Source organism: Lethenteron reissneri, chromosome 13 (assembly GCF_015708825.2).
Source record: "Lethenteron reissneri isolate LAM-NWPU_2019-01 chromosome 13, ASM1570882v1, whole genome shotgun sequence".
NCBI lineage: Eukaryota > Metazoa > Chordata > Hyperoartia > Petromyzontiformes > Petromyzontidae > Lethenteron > Lethenteron reissneri.
In genome coordinates, this window is record NC_083791.1 from 2,038,285 (window position 1) to 2,059,640 (window position 21,356).

General features: G+C 45.8%; 1 protein-coding gene across 2 annotated transcripts in view; it reads left to right on the plus strand.

Moving 5' to 3' along the window:
- Positions 1-21,356, plus strand: part of ACAD8 (acyl-CoA dehydrogenase family member 8) — a 591,584-nt gene that overhangs the window by 438,168 nt on the left and 132,060 nt on the right. For both annotated transcript variants that reach the window (XM_061550860.1, XM_061550861.1), the window contains one exon: positions 18,424-18,559. In XM_061550860.1, the coding sequence (XP_061406844.1) occupies positions 18,424-18,559 (136 nt within the window). The remainder of the gene's footprint in view (positions 1-18,423; positions 18,560-21,356) is intronic.

Below are 21,356 nucleotides of genomic sequence, written 5' to 3' on the forward strand. Positions count from 1 at the left end.
ACTGCTGCCATTGTTTACACAAAAAATTTGATCAGCCTAGCAAGTGTCAAAGTGGTGTCGCCTGCGCACTCGCAGTAGTGGCCCAGAGCGTAAATTTGAATGACAGGTGACGAGAACCAATCAGATTGGATAAAATAACATGTATCCAATTCTGATTGGCCAGGGACGCAACGACTTGCGCCCCGAGGAGAATCTTTAAGAAACCAATTAGAGACCAGCTTCAGGTCACATGCTGTCCGAAAATTTAAAGTCTCACATAGACATCCATTTGTCCGGCGCCCCGCATGAAACACATTGAAAAACATAGAAAATAGTTGACCGATTAAAGCCAGTTTTTATTAAATGCTGATGCTTTTCTTACTACCAGCCGGCACATCGTATGAAAAAAATATTTTATTTATGTATTTTTATATAAATTTTGTATATGTATATTTCTTGAATATTGATGGGGGCGGCGCCCCTGCGCCCTCTATTGACGAGCCGCCACTGCCTTAAATAGAGAGAGGGGGCGGGGGCGGAGAGAGGGAGGGGGCAAAGAAAAAATTAGCATGTCAATGAGTAGGGCGACGTGTGGTACGGTACGCAAGCTTGAAAATTAGGAGAACGGGAGAGAAACACACTAAAATTAAATAACCTAGCAAAATATCGAAATGTAATGTAATGCAACACAGAGAGTCGGTCAACACACAATTAACGCATGGCCTGGTTGATTACGTATTTCAAAGATTGCTAAGTTAGAATTTAAGTGTGAAAATTCCAAAGAGAGGACACCCAGAGAGAGAGAGAGGAATCCAATGAGCTATAAAGCTCGTTTTCACAGATGTCCAGTCGGGGCGGGTCAGAACGTTACACATGGGCAGTAATTCCACACAGCGCTCCCTGCTTGTTTATTTAGAAGTCCAGTGTCCAGCTCGTCCGTCCCCCATGGGCAGGAATTCCAAACAACTCCCCCTCTGCCCCACCCCCCCTCTCTCTCTATTTAAGGCCTCGACGCAGAGACGTTGTCTTTCTGTGTGCCTATGTGTGTGTCTCTCTCTGCATGTGTGTCTGTCTGTGTGTCTCCGTGTCCGTCTGCTACAGGAGAGGTGTAGGGAATTCCAACAAGACCTACATCTCTGCTTTATTGACCTGGTCAAGGCCGATGATACCATCAAGTAGGCCTGGACTCTGGGTTGTTCTTCGTGCTTTTGGAGTCCCTGACCCTCTGCTCACGATGATTAAGGATCTTCATGATGGTGATTGGGCCTGGGTAAAACTACGTGGCCTCGGAGTCAGAGTCAGTACACCTTGGGTGCGATAGGGATGTCCTCTGCCTCCCACATTATTTAACATCTATTTTGACCACGTAGTTCGTGAAGCCTTCAATAGCTGTACCGGGGGAATTTCCATTTGGTACAGATATAATGGGAGGCTGATCGATGCCCGGGTGCGGTCAAGGGATGGCTCCCTATTGGTCAACCACGTTATGTATGCCGATGATCTGGTCATTGCTGCTCACTCAGATGAGTTGGAAGCACTGCTGCTGAACCTGGAGCTTACCATCAGCCCCACCAAAACTAAGCACCTGCCTGGGTATTTTTTACCATCGAACACTCCACCCCCACAACTCCCAATCGGTGATTGGGCAGTTGTGGAGAGAGTGGAGAGTTTCCCATACCTGGGCAGTGTGCTCATGACCGGCTCCGGTTTGGCAGCGGAGGTCTCACTCCAAATTAGTTGAGTGGCAATATATTTTAATCGGTTGTGTAACACTGTGTGGAAGCTGCCTGGTCTGTCGCTCCGCACGGAGCTTCAGGTCTTCTCGGCTACAGTCATTCCCTCCCTTTTCTATGCTTGCGAAACGTGGACCCCCCCTAATGGAGCATCTTCGCTGGTTAGAAACATGTAGGCTGGCCTGCCTACGATCCATCCTGGGTTTAACCAGGCTGGATTGTGTGAGGAGCTCACAAATCCTTGAAAGATCTGGGCAAAGTCCCATCAATGATCTCCGGCAGGCAAGGCTGTGTTGGCTGGGTCATGTAGCCCGCAGGCCCAGCCACCGCATGCCTAAATAGCTTTTGTTCGGCCGGATCGAGGGGGCTAAACGGGCGCAGCACGGGCTAAAGAAGAGATGGAGTGATGTGGTACAGGAGGACGTGGTGCTGAGTGGGCTTGCCCATGACTGGTACCAGCGGTGTCAAGATCAGCCTCAGTTGAGGCGGCTCGTGAAGGACGCTACTGGGCAGTTGGAGGCAGTCGCCCTCCAACAACAACGGAGGGTGGAGGAGTGACGCTCACAACAACGAGCGGAGCACCGGGTGGCTAAAGCACAGCAAGTTGGCACAGTAGGGGGCACAGGTGGTGCATCAGCCAGTCATCTCTGTCATCTGTCAGTCGACCCGTGGCACCTGGATCTGCCCCGTGACCTCCTGCCAGCGGGCGTTCGACATTTCACGTGGCCTCAAGGTGCACATGGCCTGGCACAAGCGTCGTGGTGACGTCACCGCCACTTAGTGGCGAATGGCGGTTGTTGTTGTGTCTCCGTGTCGATGTTTTGTCTCTCTCTCAAATTTAGCAATCTTTGGAAGAACGTAATCAACCAGGTGGGGTGTTGACTGTTTTGTTGGCCGACTCTGTGTTGTATTGCATTATATTTCGAAGTTTACTATGTTACTTTTCTCCTTCATTTGTACCTGATGATGGTTGCTTGTGTTGCAATCGAAACGTCGTATTCTATTATTATTTAATTTAATTTATTTCTACACGACTTTACCGAAAGAACCAAAGAGTAATTCCTGCAGCCACGAAAGGTTCGAATCTAGTTTGAACGTGACAAAAATTGGGTGCTCCATGCCAGAAATGACAACAGGATTCCATCTTGATTTGAAGCTTTCGTGACTGCAGGAATCCATACTCTTTGGTTCTTTCGGTAAAGTCATTTAGATATAAAATGAATAGATCACGACGTTTCGATCGCAACACAAGCAACCATCATCAGGTGAGACAAACACAGCAGGAGAACTGCTGACGCAGGAGAAAGAGCTGCTGCAACACAGGATTCCAGCCGAAGCCGAACTCGTGCTTTTGTATAGCAGTGAACAATGTTCGAAATGTACAAACATGACCAAACATGGAGAAAGTTCCATCCACACTGAGTCTTGTTAAGCCAGTTACTAAGCAGAGCACACTCGCGTTCGGGAAGCCACATGCGCGGGGAATACAATACCTCTTGATTAAGCGTCTTGTTACCCAACAATGACTTCCAAGTTACAATTGATTACCACCCACAATCCATTTAGGGACACGGCATTCAATACACGGCGAGTTGGTTATAAATATGTTGATTTCGAGGATTTCGTTCTCATTTTACATAACGGTAATGATTCATATTCAGCTACATTTGTTGTAATTTAGTTAACGTTGCTGGATGTTTATGTCAACTAAAGGGCAAAAGAATTGGACAATTCCAAATGGCACTGAGGTTGTTTTTCTCGGCTCGTATTGGGAAGACTGCGAGTTAAAATCCACGCTGGGGATTGAAACAGTCCATTATCCATGTGGCATTGATAAATGAGGACTCTTCTATGTTGGGGGGGTACCTGATTACCACCATAAAAACGTGGAATTTCCACCACTGGTCATTGGTGACGTGACACTTTGACTTAACTTGGCAATCTTTGCAATTGCTAGTCATAATTTCACGATAATAAAAACAAATCCAAAATTTCATTTCACATGTGAAAGGAACCTGGATTGCCGAGTGGACAACACTCGTACTAAGCAGACATATTGCAGAACCAGCTTGCTGTGCTGCCTTCGATAAGCGGTTCCATCCATATCTGATACATAACCCCGCACTCCACATCGCATTCCAGTTGGGTTTATAGGCACATAAGCTCTGTGTGTCTATGTTGTGTGTCTCTCTTTGTGTGTCTCCGTGTCTCTGTGTTTTGTCTCTCTCTCAAATTGAGTTCCACCTGATAACGGTTGCTTGTGTTGCAATCGAAACGTCGTATTCTATTATTTAATTTATTTTCTTTCTACATGACTTTACCAAAAGAACCAAGGAGTATATGCACATACTGTTTGAAAAGTATGTCACATGCTCTTAAAATCATGTTACCAAAGCCAGCGCTGTATGATACTAAGTTGATATTTGGCCTTCTGTTCCTTGCTGGCCAGGAATTTTGGAAGAGGTAGGCGTAACCACACTTTACCCAACCACACACAGCCTGCTGATTAACTGTGGTGTACTCATTTAACTGCACGGTGAATAGAGGTGGGGGGGATTTAATAACTAGCGCGTTGTTTCGACTGCCGCAACTCTGGGCTTGCAAATGTAGTGTGCTAACCATTGTTACACCAAGGCATAATCTCTCACTGCACGATAATGCTGCTCGCAATATAGTGAAGTGGCTGCCGGAACAAGATTGCTCCTGTCATTGGACCAGTAACAGCCTCACAACTCGGCTTTACAGCCACCTGAGTGGTCATCTCGATTACGTTTATGTCTCTTTAGGAATGTGCATTGGTGCCTGCTGAATATTGGCCACCAGCAAAGATGATCACCTACACATGCCTGTTTAAAGAGGAGGAACACTTTGCCTTTGACTATTAAAAGCAAAAATAAATGCAAATGGATTAATTATTCACGGAAAATGGCAGACCAAAGCGCACGATTTAGACTTTGCCTTCCTGTTATACCTTCAATGCGATTGAGATATAAATTTGGCGCACGTTTTCCAGAGATCAAAAAACTATGACTTTCAGTGGGGAAGCATACGCTCAGATTCGCTCCCCTGCTTTTGAAAGCTTTTGAAACGCGACCCAGTGTTAAAGTTCCCCGCGTGCATTTTAATGGGTATCCCATGAGCACCGGGACTTAGAATATACAAAGCAAATCACAGGCATACATTGCTGAGAATAATATTTTTAATTGTACTGTGGTTCAAAGTATAAGGATTTATTTTAAACACGATGTAAATGTTATTTATTTTTGCATGTCATTTAACAAAAAAATCAAGTTTCAGGTTTTTATAATGTAACGCAAAAGTTAAAATGATGTGTAGGTAAAAAAAAAACGACTAATCTCCCCGTAATGTATCTTCAAGCAATGAAATGTGCCCATGGTTCTGGTGATTGTGTTTGAATGTGCAACAATTTATATCTAGCATGATGGAAATTAAGCAATCCTGACGCCTTATATCCTCTGTTGAGAATGTGGCACATAAAGCAGGCTGTCCTGAAGTCATTTGGGGATAGCTTTTGCTGTTTCTCAATCATTGTTGTACACTAACAAAGCGAGGGCTGATCAAAACGTCTTTGGCCTGACGTAGTAGGCGATGGCTGACCTTGGTGAAACTGTGCGTTCTGTATAGTTCAATTCAAGTGCAATGCTCTTGGCCCATTGATATTCCAAGGCTTTTAATCCCCGCGAGGGAGAACTCTTTGCCTAGCTCCTAATACCACTTCTTCACACCATACATCACTTCATTGTCGCTAGGAAATCGCTTTCTCTGCAAGTAATTCTTTAAGTTGTGATACGTGGAAGGCAGCGGGATTCCAAAATCAGGTGAGTTTGGATTTGTAAAGAATTTTGCTGTAATTTTCACATTTCTATAGTTTTAAGTTACCATATCTTCTTACGTATTAGCCGGGCAATCAGCAAGTGCTCCACGCTCATGTCGAGGCTGAGTGAGTGATTCGGGGTGGGGGGGGGAGGACGGCTGTACGAGCGACGTGAATGTTTGAGATGCTCCCCAGCGAGTGAGCAAAGCTTTTTAGCAGTGATAATTGTTTTTTTACCCTTTTATCTGGCAACAAAACTGACACCTTTTTTACGAGGAGTCATGTTTGCATAGACCACAATACCTGCAGTCATAATGCAAACAAAAAACATAACTCAAACAAAAAACATAACTCTGTCCTTCAAGGACAGTGCACACATTATCAGAGTTATGTTTTTTTGTTTGCATTATGACTGCAGGTATTGTGGTCTATGCAAACGTGACTCCTCGTAAAAAAGGTGTCAGTTTTGTTGCCAGATAAAAGGGTAAAAAAAAAATATCATATTTTTCACTGGCAAATGAGGTACCAATGGTGTAAATACTTTTTAGCAGTGTTGGATGAAGTCGCCCCACGGCTTGGCTCCGATAGCTAAAGTCGCAGCTTCTCAGTTAACTTGCAAGGTTATTTCAAGTGCCTATATAAGTTGCATTGTTAATCTCTTACTGTGGAATGTATTAATTTGTCAACGATTACACATCATTTTAACTGAACATTCTCCATTCATAACTTGTTTTACTTTACTTTGCATTGAAGAGCAATTGCAATAGTTCCTAAATGACAAAAAATACCGTTACTTCCATTAACACTACTTAATCATTAACTTCCTAATTTAATATTTACACAAATTAGTTTAAATTCGGTTTACTTTGTGGAGAGTCAACGATGTTTGTTGTTGTCGCGTCCTGACCGCCGTGCCCCTCCTGTACATCTGTCAAAAAGAGCTTCATAGCTCATCGGATTCTTCATCCAGTATAAATACATTCTGATTCTCTGCTTCACATATAGTGGGGCTCCTGCTATGGCAATATGGAATTGCCACTGTTTGTCCTTGGCCACTGAACATCTTTCCAGTGCTCATTTGAGGAGAGAGGTACCCTAACAAAGCCGTTTATGCGACAAGCAAACCTCGTCACCAAAAGAGAGAAAGCATATTGTGTTATCCAAGCTCCCTGCTGGCAAGGGATTGATGGTAAATCCCATTGTCGTCTTTAACAAACTTCTCATCATCGCAGCACTTTTCCCAGCATCACATTCAATGAACTGCTCTTATCCACCCTGTAGGGAGCAATCTTTAGCCGCATGCAGTGACGAGTTGTTGCTTCATCGTATTTCCGCCGCTGTTTTTTTGTGTGCACCCTTCGAGATGGGTATCACTGAATCAAGTGCAAAGAGCAATTTGGGATGGCATTTTCACAGACACTGATTGGGCTGAGACCAACAAATGTGCTGTTGCATGACAACTTTTTATGCTTGACTCAAGGGGGCACCCAGGACTTTTGCAAGTGCTGCCTCTGTGCAATTGGGCACTAGCACTCCGAAACCACTCACACGCTTGTCTCAAAAATTGAAAGTCAAGCGATAATTTAAAATGTTCTGTCTGCTGGGACTACGTAGCTTACGGTGTTCCTCTCCACTGGCAGTTCCGAGCCACTTTTGGAAATTCCACATTCTCAATGTGGGGAGGGGGGGGGAGAGTAATTATTTGTAGATCAGAGGCATGGTGGAATAAATCAACCCCAATTGGGGATTTGAACTCATCAGCTTTCAGATTACAAGATTTCCTTAATTAAACAAAATGCTACTGGGCAAGAGAATGTGGAGAAAGTTCTGTCAGTTGATTTATACATGTTACGAAAATAAACCCCGGACAGATTTATGTTTTCTTTGAGTAAAAAAAAAGGCTCTTAAAAAATGGACAGGCAAACTTGCCGATTGACAACAGATGTCAATGTCACAATAACTTAATAACGTACTTTTGTTTTATTGAAAGTGATGTGTTAAAGAATAGAAAATAGGGCCTGGGGGATATGAATTTATTAACCAATAATTGTATTCTTAAAAATTCCATGATGTAAAATGTACACAACACCAACATGAAAAACGATTCTGCTTTTAAGTTATTATGTTGCATTAGCCCACTGATGAATGAATGCAAATTAAATCTTTTGTTTTAGCACTACAAGAAGTGTTAAGGCCAACGTGACAGCCTTGAGTGACCTGTAGAAGCTTCAGACCTTGCAATTCAGATGCCCTTGGTCTCCAAATGGGGGCTAAAATCGCACGTCGAGGATGAAACGCGTTTTTCTCTTTTTGGCACTTTGACAAAAAAATAAAAGCATCTGTGAGTACAAAGGCATTTGTAAAATCTACACTCACGCTGCCAGACACGAAATAATTGAAGAAATAAACATCCGTAAGAGCGAGCGTTTGCGCTCAATCATCAGGCCAGATGGAACCGTGGTTCGAGCGCTAAATGCACAATAATAAAAGTTGAGCTCAAATTCTGGCTGATGGTTGGCTCAGTCAGTTATGCTACCGATATTTGCCAAAATGAGTCTCGCTGTTTTGGGAAAGCAAAACTCGCATTTAGTGGACAGACTGTCCGATATCATAGCAATGTGGACACGTCTCAGAACTATGAGCAGGGATGAATATGGAGAGATGTTGCAATCTGCTCTTCGGGAGCTGGGTTATATTTCAATATTCTGTTTGTCACGGGTTCCTATTGACGACACGCACACATTTACAGCTTATTCTTAGGCTGTCAAGACTAATGGCAGTGGCGTTTGAGGTGTGTGTTGGAGGAGCCAGGCAACGGTTATAATGTGTGGGTCCCACCTTCTCTGCCGTGCCACTGCTTGTCACCAGAGGCTGCCACCTGCAAGTGTAATGCTTGTTTCAGGCAAACGAGGTGAAGGCAACCAACTGATTCAGTCGGGGACCTCCCTGTTTGTTTATGGGAGCAGAGGTTTGTTTTTAGTGAAATTAAGTTGTTGTGCGTGGTGCCAAATTAACCCGATGCATTGCGCTACTCTGTGTGTGAGTCTTTAAAATGTATGAATGCAGTGTAGTTACTTAGTCTGCAATGATGTGAAAATTGCAATTTGGGGCCGATACGATTCTTGATATTCAAGAATGATTGTCTTAAATTATCAGACCCATGCAAGGTGAAATGTGATCATTTTAGGCAATGCCATTTTATGAAGGGGTGTTTTTGAGTGGATGGCATTATAGGTAATTCCCATCAAAGTAGATATCACCAGTGGTTAAATTCAGTAGGATTTTAAAAATGTAGGCCTTAATAATATAGGATTATTATAAATAGACATACCTTTTACTTGAGTGGTATGTATGTATGTTGAACTTCTTTTGCACCTGCACGTAGCCAACCCAGCCTAGCATCAGTCATGGAAAAATATCAAGTGAGAAATTAAGCCCAAGTATGTGATATATATTCATATTGTAGGTAGTGTAAGATAAATAATGTGCTTCAGCATGAATGTCAAATATTGTTTATTTAAATGAATAGCAATATACAAATGATCACGCCCAAATAAAATTTGATACTGATTGTGACGAGACATTAGCTTACTCTTACATGCTGGCCAGAAGTCTTGGAAGGGGTGAGGGTACCACACTTCAACCCACCACACATGACCTGCCGATAACTTCACTATGGTGACCCCATTTATACTCCTGGGTAGACAGGCAGTGGGAAATCTAAGACACTTGTCCCATCGTTTCAGCAATGTATCCGAACTGAACCGGTGACCTCTGGATTGCAAGTCCAGTGCGCTCACTATTATATAATTTGCAGCATCTCCGTTACAGCTGGCCCGTGGTGGCTGTCCTCACCTGTAATCCAGCGCTGTGGAGGCGAGGGTTAATGGATCGCACAGGTGTTGTGAAACTCCTCTCCCTGGCTTGCGATGAGAATGCGGTAGAGCAAAGTGCCGACTAAAATCACCCATCGGCATCTGTGTGGGATAGCGTGTTTAGCAACATTCATTTAGAGTATTTGGCTGATATACATTTCCACGTGGTAAACCACTTCATTGAGCTATCATTTTGTGGCCAGGTCGTTCATATAGCTCAGAGGGCGTTACCTGGTAAAATATTAATCATGTTAGTTTGTGTTGGGTTTTTCTCCGGTTTCCTCCCACACGTAAAAAAAACACACTCATTATTAATTGGCTAAAAACATTTTAAATGTATGCATCTCCACGTTTGTGGTCTTTACGGCATTGTGCGATGCAGTTTGCACAAACGGAAAACATGCCCGTAACCCTCCTCGCGATGAGGACCCTCCCGAAAAAGTCTTAAGACTCGCTGAGGCTTTCTTGGTTAAATATTCCGATATATTATCTTTCTCGTTTGTCCAATTGAATGATGAACATTGTATCACTTCCCAAAGAGCAGTGCTTGTTGTAAAATTGCAGCAGGCACGGTGAGCTTGGAGTCACCAATTAAAATTGAAACCACCCAAAAAAGTATATTTTTATGTTCTTGAATAATGAATAATAAATGAAACAAAAAAATGAATCTCATTTTCATGAAACTTTCTTTTCCGTTAAATATTTAACTATAATTATAAATGACCCTAATTTACACCACTGGCTTCGTGTGTACACTCTTAATGAACCGTTGAGAAATAAGCTGAAGATAGTTAATAATTAGTCGAAAATATAATTGTTACATTTAGTTTACAATGACAATAACTTTATATTTACCATGCTAATTCATGTCATATGGTTCAATTAAAGCATCTAGTTTACGTTTCATAGAGTGCCAAGATTAATTGCACAATTTAGATGCCTTCCATTTTCTAACGAGCCTCGTAAATTAAAAGTCACTTCACCTTTACGAATGGCACTACCCCGGTAATCAGGGGCTACGCAAACAAAATTGCCCTCCCGCTTTATTTTAGTCAGGTTAATGTTGGGGAGTCAGCACTTCAGAGTTATTCTTCACAGTCTAAAATGCGTTCTTTGCCTACGGCATGCAGTTTCTTAATCGGCGATGAAATGCCCCGGACGTTTGTGTGCAGCTTTACCGTTTGAACTCTTTGAAGCTTTGACGTTTGTTTTTCAAATGTATGTTCCCAAACTCCTCAGATGTCACAAGCTAAGCAGTTTGAGCCTGGATAGTGCTTGGATTGCCAACTACCATGCATAAATAGGTCTTCTAGGCTGCTGTGGGACTGCATTATCAGCGGGGGGCAGTTTAAGCAACACAAATTGTTGTACTGTACTCTGCACTTACGTCTGTGCTTCCCACCTTCACCATCTCATACCGACCAACATGCAATATCGTCAAATCACTCCCAAGACCCTGCACGGCATAGGGAGGCTCTCATCCAGCAGTGGATTGAAAAGGGGAGCTGCACAATTACCCGTGGGATCTAGCAGACAGAAACAGGCGGTGATCGTGTGTAATAGGCTTCGCTGGCGATGGACATGATGACCACTTGACTCCTGAAACACGCGGTCACTATTTCCTATCACGAGCACGGAAAACAAACTTTTAACGCCCCCATTTCCATCACTTAAATTAACTTCCGTGTCCCATTATTGTTGGTGGCAATGGCACTTGTATTGATTCATCATAGCTTGTGCACTTGGCAATACACAATGCCTTACACTGCCCGTATAAAAATATATATAAATCCTTGCAAGCGCCAGATAAATTGCGAGTCTGTGGCACCGCAAGGTGCCAATCAAAGTCCCTAAAAGAGCGCTCTCCAGTTGCTGGCGCGGGATAGAAAATGCCAAGCCCGATTAGACGCAGGGGAAGGGAGGAAAATCCGAGAGGCTGGTGGTCTCCCTGTCTTGCCGGGCTGACATTGAGTAATGGAGGCTGCACACTGTGCCATTTATCTCGGGAGGTGTCTCGACTGCTTGTCACGGGGACAGACCAAGGACACTAGGGAAATGTGTGGGAGACTGGGAGGGGTGGTGAGGGCAGGGGGAGAGAGGGGGCAAGCAGACAACGAGGCAGGAGGGCAGGCAACGGGAAGGTTTGGGCGCATTAGCATTTCCCAGTGAGCAAACTCTGCCTTCGTACAAGCTCTGTGAACAAGGGGTATGAGAATGCGTCATTGCGGAATATGTAAACAAGTGGAATGGCACTCTAGTGTTTGCTGACGTCCGCCGTGGTTAGCGCACTCTGATATATTTCGGAGGTAGCAAGGTGAAAATCCTGAATCGGGGCAACTTTCCGTTGGTCATCGTGCCTCTGGGGTCAATACAAAGAATGCCACTTTGCGGGAAGTTCAGAAGAGCCGAGCAATCCCTGCGGGATGCACATCTGGTGCCTGCGATTGCACCACTGTATTATACCGGCAATAAACGTTACCCAGCAATGGGCGATTCTACCCCATTCTATTGATGGTTTTACCATTGCAGTAAGGGATGGTGGTGATGAAGGTGATGTTGACATTTACGCTAATTAATCGTTTGCTCTGGGTGAAAACTGATAACAAAAGTTATAATGATGTTGGTAATTTTCGATTTAAAGCTTTCGTGACTGCAGGGATTCATCTTCTTGGTTCTTTCGGTGAAGTTACGTAGAATGAAAATAATAAAATAATAAAACATAATAAAATACAATTCTCACGACGTTTCGGCCACAACGCAAGCAGCCGTCCTCAGGTGAAGAACAGGTCTGTCGGTAAAACAGCGTCTGAATGAACACCACCAAGCTTGACAGCGTCTGAATGAACACCACCAAGCTTGGCAGCGGTGGTGTTCATTCAGACGCTGTCTTTCCGACAGACCTGTTCTTCACCTGAGGACGGCTGCTTGCGTTGTGGCCGAAACGTCGTGAAAATTGTATTTTATTCTGTTTTATTATTTTTATTATTTCCCTTCTACGTGACTTTACCGAAAGAACCAAGAAGATTTTGGTAATGTGGATCAGAGTGTTGGTGCTGCCAAGTGCAGATGTAATGATCACTTGTAAAGGACTGTGGCGATAAAGCCACCACTGCAAGTGTGTGATTGGCAAGAGGGGGTTGCTGTGGGTGGGGTACGTGAGAAGGATGGAGGAGGTCAAGTTACCGAGACGGGCACTGGATTGGCACTCAAAAGATTGGCGATCACACGCAAGTCCTCGGGCCAGATGCTTGAGATACCATAAGACTACGAGAGTAGACCTTGGAAGTTAGGTGTTCGCTCGCCAACTATTGAGGTATTGAGCATGAGGTAGAGGATGATGTGGTGCAGTAGCTTCAGTGGTGGTGGTCGTGAACAACCCTTGATCTTCATCTTCATGCAGCTTAACATTCATCGCGGAAAGTCATTATCGTAAGTAGGCCGCCACCTTGAGAAATGAGTTGGCAAGGTGCTGGAGACAGGAAGGGCTGAAATAACTGTTAGTTTTTTTGGGAGTGCTGAGGCTGTTGACAGGACAGTGTTTACAGATGCGTGTATTGACCTCAGCTGAAAAATCAACCGCCCCAATTGATTTAATTTGATGGAGTTTTTTTTTTTACTGTGGTAGTTTACGTTATGCAGGGTCCACCAAAATATTTTTCCTTGCCATTTTCACAAATGTCACCAAATAACATGCTGACACACTTCACCGATACAAAAGATGCATCTGTAGCAATGCTGGTATTCCAAATTTTGAGTGTGAAGCCTGTTTCTACCCCCATCTATCCTGCAGGTGATACAATCACCCATACATCTCCATGGCCCTTTTAGCTAAATCGCACACTGAGAAAAACCACCGGTGAAGGTGCAGCCTCGCAATTGTACGCTCAGTCCACTGCTGAAAGAATGACCTGAACTAGAGAGGGGATGGGGCTTACCCACACTTTACCCCACCACACACGACCTGCCGATCGACAAAACCGTGGTGTGCCCCTTTATACTGCTGGAGGAACAGAGGCAGGTGGATTTAATCAAATGTTGGCCTTTATTTTTTTTTCATCTGAAGAAGCTTTGCCTTGACTAGAATGCGACACTGAATCCCGCAACCCTTTTCAGAGGCAGCTGCTTTGTGGAAGTAATATTTTGCCTAAGCAATTCACAGATATGCGGTTGTTGGCAAATGTTCGCATCTGTGGCTCGAGCCACGATATCAGCCATCGGCGCACAATGGTATGCTCTTGCAAAATACGTCACGGGAGTTTCTAGACACCCTGGACATATTCACCACATATCAGAAGGCAAATTGGGCAATTCCCCGCAGAAATTCACAAAAGGCTGCAGAAATAAAACTGTCAACCTCACGAAAGTATTTTACTTGCACGATCGATAACGGGCCAATTTAATTTCCGTTGTTTACTTCCATAAGCCAGCGACTCGATCTCAGCGATGGCGAATTATTTTCAGTGTTCCCTTCGTCGTGTTCCCACTCATGCAGATGACAGAGGATGTGAAGTGTGTGCATCTACGGAGTGCAGTGAGTCAGGGATGTATACAAAATTCGGATGTTGGCGCGATGAGCGATACGCGGCGAGACGAGGTTATTGTGTGCGCTCGGAGATAGTTTGGCAAGAGACGCGGGGATGGGTCGCGCGCTCGCAGCACAGCCGTATGGTGCCAGGGTCTCAAATGCAAGTTTAGCGGCACATAAGTCAGAGTGTCTCTAGAATGCCGCCTAACAGATGGCATTTTGGGGATAGCAGCAAAAGTAAAAGTGCAGCCCTGAAATTGCTTGCTCACGCTCCTGGTGGTGGAAGGGCCTCCACTTGAGGAAGCTCTAGAGAGGCCCCTTGATGGTACCGTGGTCGAACTCTCCCACACTGGCCAGATAATTTGTAAGAGGGAAGGAGTACCCACACTGGAATCCACCACGCGCTACCTGCCCGTCGACTAACTTTAATGCACCCATGTATATTCCTCAGTGGATGGGGCGATTTGAGAACGATGCCTAAATGTTTTCAACTGCCGCGTCGGGAGATGGAACTGGGGACCTGTGGATTGCAAGCCCACGGTGGTGCTCACCGTTAGACCACGGTTGCGACATCCTTCAACTCGATGTCGAAGGATGATGCAACCGTGGTCAAACGTCAGTTTGTCTGCAAAAGGTGTTTTGAACATCTTAACACCACGTGTTTTTATTGACAGAAAGGGTAAAATCTCTTCTTATTTCTTAATCATTGTTGATGCTGGCTAAAAGGTCTCGTAGCTGTAACTGCTCGACCCGAGCTATAAGTCTTCTGATACTTGCATTGTCTTTGTACTGTTCGCCTTTTGGTGTTCTCTGGCTTAACAACACTGGCGAGACGCGGCCATAAAGAAGGCTGTCTCTGGCGTAGGCCAATCAGAGCATGTTTGTTTGCGTGTTTTACCACAAGTATGTGTGGTAAATGCAGACCTGATGCCTTGCAAAAGGTATCTTTATTTTAGTGTTTGAAAATCTTAATGCCTGTTTTATTGCCAGAAACCTATTCTTATTTTTTAAAATAATTTTTGACAGTGGCAAAAAGGTTCCATAGATGTGCGTCTTCGGTCAATTAACCAAGGACGTGGCCATGTGCCAGTGGTGGGATATTCACATTCCAAACACGCGGGGAAGTCTCTTTCCATAGTACAACCACTTTTTGGTCGCCATCAAACAAAGACGGTGGTCACTGCATCGCGAGCTGCGCTTCTGCGGACGTCTGGAATGCTCTTCCTTCTGATATTAGGAAGCCACTGGAGGTATACACTTTTTAAAGCGAAATCGAAAACTAATTTCTTGAGAACTGCATTTTGTTCTAGATTTGAAGTTGTCGTGACTGCAAGGATTCATACTCTTTGGGTTTATCGGTAAAGTCACGTAGGTAAAAAATAAAAAAAAGACTAAATCACGACGTTTTGGAGGCAACACAAGCTTCCGTCTTCAGGTGGAACAGTCACACCAAAACTACTGTATTAAGTGAAGAGTGACATGAGAATATATACTGCATTTTGTGTTTAGTATGTTGTCCTTCCCCCACACCTCGGATTAGCTCGGTTGGCTATGTACGGTGTGAAATAAGTTCAACATACATATAATATCGCTCAAAGTGGTACTGAACAAATGCTGTTAGCAAGCACCTATTAAGGTTGACATGGGTAATGCGATGGTCGTGTAACCAGAACTTCATATGCAAGTTTGCCTTTGCCTTTCTAGCGCAGATGTTGAGCACATTGTAATGCTTACTCACTTGTGGCTGAATTCACCTTGAGAATACCCCGTCCATATTTAAATGCCAATAGTCTCTGGAGTTGTATATCATGACCAGGAATTACATTTGACATTCTGCAATTTGAGCGCAGTGTGCACTGCATAGTACCACCTCTCCGTACAACATATGGCAGCACACACAAAGACAAAGATCCCCCATATAGGTTTAACAAACTGTTGGGGCGAGTGCTGTTAGTGTGCACCTATGAAGGATGTAACGGCACATCAGGGGGTGGGTGGCCAGCACCACGCCGGCCGCCTCTGTCCCCTTAGTGGCGATGTTTACACACCGCACCAGGTAGTGATTTGAGGCTATGTCGACCTAGGGGAGGCCCAGGACCGGTTCAATTAGTAGCCTCTGGTGTTGTGTATTTTGTCCAGGAAGTATATTTGACATTCTGCAAATTGAATGCACTGTGCACTGCATGGCAGCACCTATCCGTACAGCATACGGTAGCACACACCACGTTCTCCCCACACACGCATACACAAGGGCAGAATCTTGGGGCAAGTGGTGTTAGCGAGCAACTATGAAGGCCGACACGGCACATGAGCGGGTGGGTGGCCAAGACCATGCCCGTCCACCTTTGTCTCCCAAATGGCGATGTTTACACAACATACCAGGTGCTCATTTGAGGCTGAGCGGACTTAGGAGAGGCCCAGGACTAATTCGGATAATCGTCACTGGTGTTGACTGCGAGCGGGAATCGACCTCAGGTTTCCAGGTTCGTAGCGCGTCGCACTAACCACGATGTTACCACTCCCCAAGCACTGTGCACACACACACACGTGCACATCACGTGCCCATGCACACATTTTATTTTATTTCAGGACATGATCGAGGGCGTATTTTTACATCACATGCCCAGTCTCAGATTGTAATTATTCCTAAACCATCCCCTGGCATGCATGGTAGTCTAAAGGCGCTCACAGGATCACTGCAGTTCACGTATCGCAATTTACGAGTGATGGTCCCCTGTGGAGTACCCGCAACAGCCTCACCAGTGTGACTCACGCACGTTGTGTCTCACTCGAGAAGGCAACGCCAACACGAGGACACAAAGACGAAGATCCCCCGTATAGCCTGTAACAAACTATTGGGGTAAGTGCTGATAGCGAGCAGCACCTATGAAGGCCGGCATGACATACGAGGCAATTGGTGGCCAACACCACGCACGGCCGCCTTTTTCTCCCCAGTGGCGATGTTTACACGCTGCACCAGGTACTCATTTGAGGCTGAGTCGACCTAGGGGAGGCCCAGGACCGGTTTAAATAACCATCACTGGTGTTGGCCGTGAATAGGAGTCGAACTCAGGTCGCCGGATTCGGAGCGCGGCGCGCTAACCGCTACACTACAACATGAGGACACACATACACACACGAGCATCTTCTCTTCTGTATGCATGCATGTATGTATATTGAACTTACTTCGCACCAAACGTAGCCAACCGTGCTATTAGGAGGTGCGGAGGATGGGCAACAAACCAAACACAAAAATAAGTTCCAAAGAAATTAGTTTTCAAACTTAAACGAAACAGTGAACATCGGTAAGAGCATTCCTCTTCCCACCCCTCGCAACCCTCCACTCCATCCCATCCCTCCCCTGCGCTTTCGTGACCCGCGTGTGTCCTCTGTTACGGTCACTCTCCCATTTCCTCTTTCATTCACTCTCTTATTCCTCGGCCCTTGGACACCCCTGCCATCTAAATCACTCGATTTCTTTGTTACCGCTTTTTGAACCACGTACCATCGCCCTTGAGCCAAGGTGCTCTATAAATACAAAATAAAGATGTTGGAATCTCAATTCGTAATTGGCGAATGCATTTTCGTTTTTTTTAATGCTTGTGAAGGTCTTCAAAAAATGCCGGCAGTTTTAACTCGGTGTGCTGTGAACGGCAACGTAACCTGCTGCTGTGTGTGCCAATATCCTGTCATTAGCTTTGGATTTTTATTTACCCCTGGTAAAAAAAACATGTAAAATAAGGTTTTTGTCAGCATAACTTATCACTTGACAACTGTCGATAATGACAGGTCACTGTACTGGTTGTACCACTGGCATTCATTAATTGGTAGGACACCGCCAACTTTCAATGCACGGCTATATTCCTGCGTATAAATGTTAACTAAAACAACATCATTCACTCATCGCGATAAGTAAGCTAAAGTAACCTCATTTGCCGTCATAGAGATCTGTTACCTAAAGTAACCTCGTTTGCCCTCATAAAGATGTGTCAGAATTAGCAAACAACTGTTCACTGTGGATTTATAATTATCTAACCAAAAAAACACTGAGAACCCATTTGTTGGTAGTTGTACTCCTGCAACTGCCATAGTGCGGCTACGGGCCTGGTTTGCATACTGCGCTTAGCCAGTGAGCACCCCGTGGATATTTGCCTTTCAAAGAATGCATCTGGATGTTGGGATTTGTCCCGTGGAGCTGTTTACACGTTGCGCATTTCAATCAAATTAAGCACCCAAGCGTCACCTTCTTGTCCCCTGTACATTTGTGCGAACAGATTACCGCCATTATATATTTATTTCCTCGCCGCGCCTCGCTGTGCCCCAGGTGTGCGCACTGCACGTCTGACACAAAGGGACGGAAATTGACAGAAAGAGAGAAAAAAGAAGAGAATGGTGGCGCATAATGCCCGGTGATTGATGCAGTCATTGTCAGGGTTGGCACGTTACTTATATTTAATTATGAATTTCCCCTCGCAGGTCGGCTGGAACTGCCAGCCCACGCGCGCCGTCATCTTTGAGGACTGCGCGGTTCCCGTGGCGAACCGCATTGGCGAGGAGGGCCAAGGATTCAGCATTGCCATGAAGGGCCTCAACGGCGGCCGCATTAACATCGGTAAGTGTTGCCCCCCCCCCTCCCTTGGCTATGATGAGGCCTTCCCTAACCTCCTTGACCTCTCCCGCCTCTGTCCTCCTAACTGTCACCGGGACCACACCGCCGCTTTTAATAACCCCGCTCCTCTTTATCTTCAACCCACTATCATCTTACGTAAAATTTTATAGTTTCTGCCAAAGCGTCTTAGAATAAGCAGCTATATGAATCTCGATGAGGTAACAATAGGTGGCTGAGCTGACATCGTAGAGGGCCTGGGTTTGAATCCCAGTGTTTGGCACCTGTTATTCAACTCTAAACTATTTGTTATTTTACCACGTAAGGCCCACTGAGCTATATAACTCTTTTCCAGAAGTGACGTGGCTTTCACAAATGATAGCTCCACGAAGTGGCTTATCACGTGGACATTTATAGCAGCCAAATACTCTGAATGCATGTTCATTCTAAACGTGGAGAGAAAAAAACAGAGGACCCGGAGAAAAATCCACGCGACCACGGGGAGATAGACATGCAAACTCCAAGTATACAGGCATCAGGCTCACAATCGAACCCAAGACCTCCTGTATACCAGGGAAGGTAGTGAACATCTGCACCACTGTCGAGTTGTGTTGTCACCCAGAGCTGCCGTGGTGCGATGGTGAGCATGCCAGGCTTGCAGTCCAAAAGTTGACAGTTGCATTCCATGTTTCACAGCGGCAGTTGAAACAATGGTGCAAGTTTTTTTTTGTTTCCCCCTCCCGCCGCCTCTGTCTACAGTCACAGTGTACTAACACTGTGACTGTAGACAGCCACTGCTCCCCAGATCTGGAGTATGTGACTGTTAAATGCAGGCCGATTTACCTCCCAAGAGAGTTTACTGTGGTCATGATAGCTGCTGTTTACATCCCACCGGATGCTAATGCTAACTCAGCTATTGGACTTTTACATGGCAGCATTAGCATTCAGCAGAGCAAGTATCCTGACGCTGTGCTGATTATAGCAGGGGATTTCAACCATGCAGACTTAAAAGCAACACTCCCTAAATTCCACCAGCATGTTAAGTGTGCTACTAGGGGAACTAAGATTCTGGACAAGGTCTACACCAACATCAAACTTGGCTACAGGGCTAGACCACTACCACACCTGGGCCAGTCTGACCATTTGTCCCTGCTTTTGATCCCTGCATACGCCCCCATCAAGAAAACGGCTCCTACCATCACAAAAACTGTCGCCATCTGGCCTGAGGGTGCCACCCAGCAGCTGCAGGACTGCTTTGATAGGACCGACTGGGGGGTCTTCGAACATCAGGACCTGGAGGTGTTCACATATAGTGTATTGTGCTACATTAAAAACTGCATAGACACTGTCACTGTGGACAAACGCGTTCGGGTTTACCCCAACCAGAAGCCCTGGATGACCCGGGAGGTCCAGCAACTGCTGAAGGAGAGGAATATCGCCTTCAACTCCGGAGACAAAGCTCTCTACAGTACAGCCCGAGCTAACCTGAAGAGAGGCATCCGCAAGGCCAAAGCAGACTACAGGAGGAGGATTGAGGAACGCCTGGACAGTCACGACAGCAGGCAGGTGTGGCAGGGAGTCCAGCACCTCACCAACTACAGGGCCAACCGCGGAGCTGCTGATGGTGACAACGCTCTGGCAGAGGAGTTGAACCTCTTCTTTGCCCGTTTTGAGGTGACACCACAAGGGACAGCATCACCAAACCTCACGGTCCACAGCAGCTTAAACCTCACAGTGGAGGAGCATGAGGTGAGGCGCACGCTGCGAGCCGTCAACCCGAGGAAGGCTGCGGGACCTGATGGCGTCCCGGGACGTGTGCTGAGGGACTGTGCTGACGAGCTGGCTGGAGTCTTCACAAGGATTTTCAACCTGTCTCTGGAACAGTCCACTGTACCAACCTGCCTAAAGTCCTCCACCATAGTCCCGCTGCCCAAAAAAACCCACATTTGCAGCTACAACGACTACCGGCCAGTAGCACTCACGCCAGTGGTGATGAAGTGCTTTGAAAAACTGGTCCGGAGTCACATCATAGGAAGCTTGCCCCGAAACCTCGACCCCCACCAGTTTGCCTACAGAGCGAACCGATCCACGGAGGACGCCGTGGCCACAGCACTACATGCTGCACTGTCACACCTGGAGCAGCAGGGGAGCTATGTGCGGATGCTCTTCGTGGATTACAGTTCCGCGTTCAACACCATCCTCCCACACAAACTGGTGGAAAAACTGGGCGACCTGGGGATTCCACATTCCACCTGCATGTGGATATATAGTTTCCTCTCGGGCCGCAGACAGAGGGTCAGAGTGGGCCGTCATACATCCACAGCCCTGAGCCTCAGTACCGGCTCCCCCCAGGGCTGTGTACTGAGCCCCCTGCTCTACTCCCTCTACACACATGACTGTGCCGCCGTCCACCATAGCAACACCATTGTGAAGTTTGCTGATGACACCACAGTGGTGGGGCTCATCTCTGGGGGGGATGAGTCTGCCTACAGGGACGAGGTGGAGCGGCTGACAGCATACTGCAGGGGCAACAACCTGCTCCTTAACACCGCAAAGACCAAGGAGCTCATAATAGACTACAGGAGAAAGAAAACGGACACTCCACCACTAATCATCAGCGGGGACTGTGTGGAGAGGGTGGCAGACTTCTGCTTCCTGGGAGTCCACATTGGGGAGGGCCTGACCTGGAGCGCCAACAGCACTGAGCTTCTGAAAAAGGCCCAGCAGAGACTTTACTTCCTGAGAATTCTCAGGAATAATAACATCACACAGAAACTGCTGGTGTCCTTCTACCGAGCCTCCA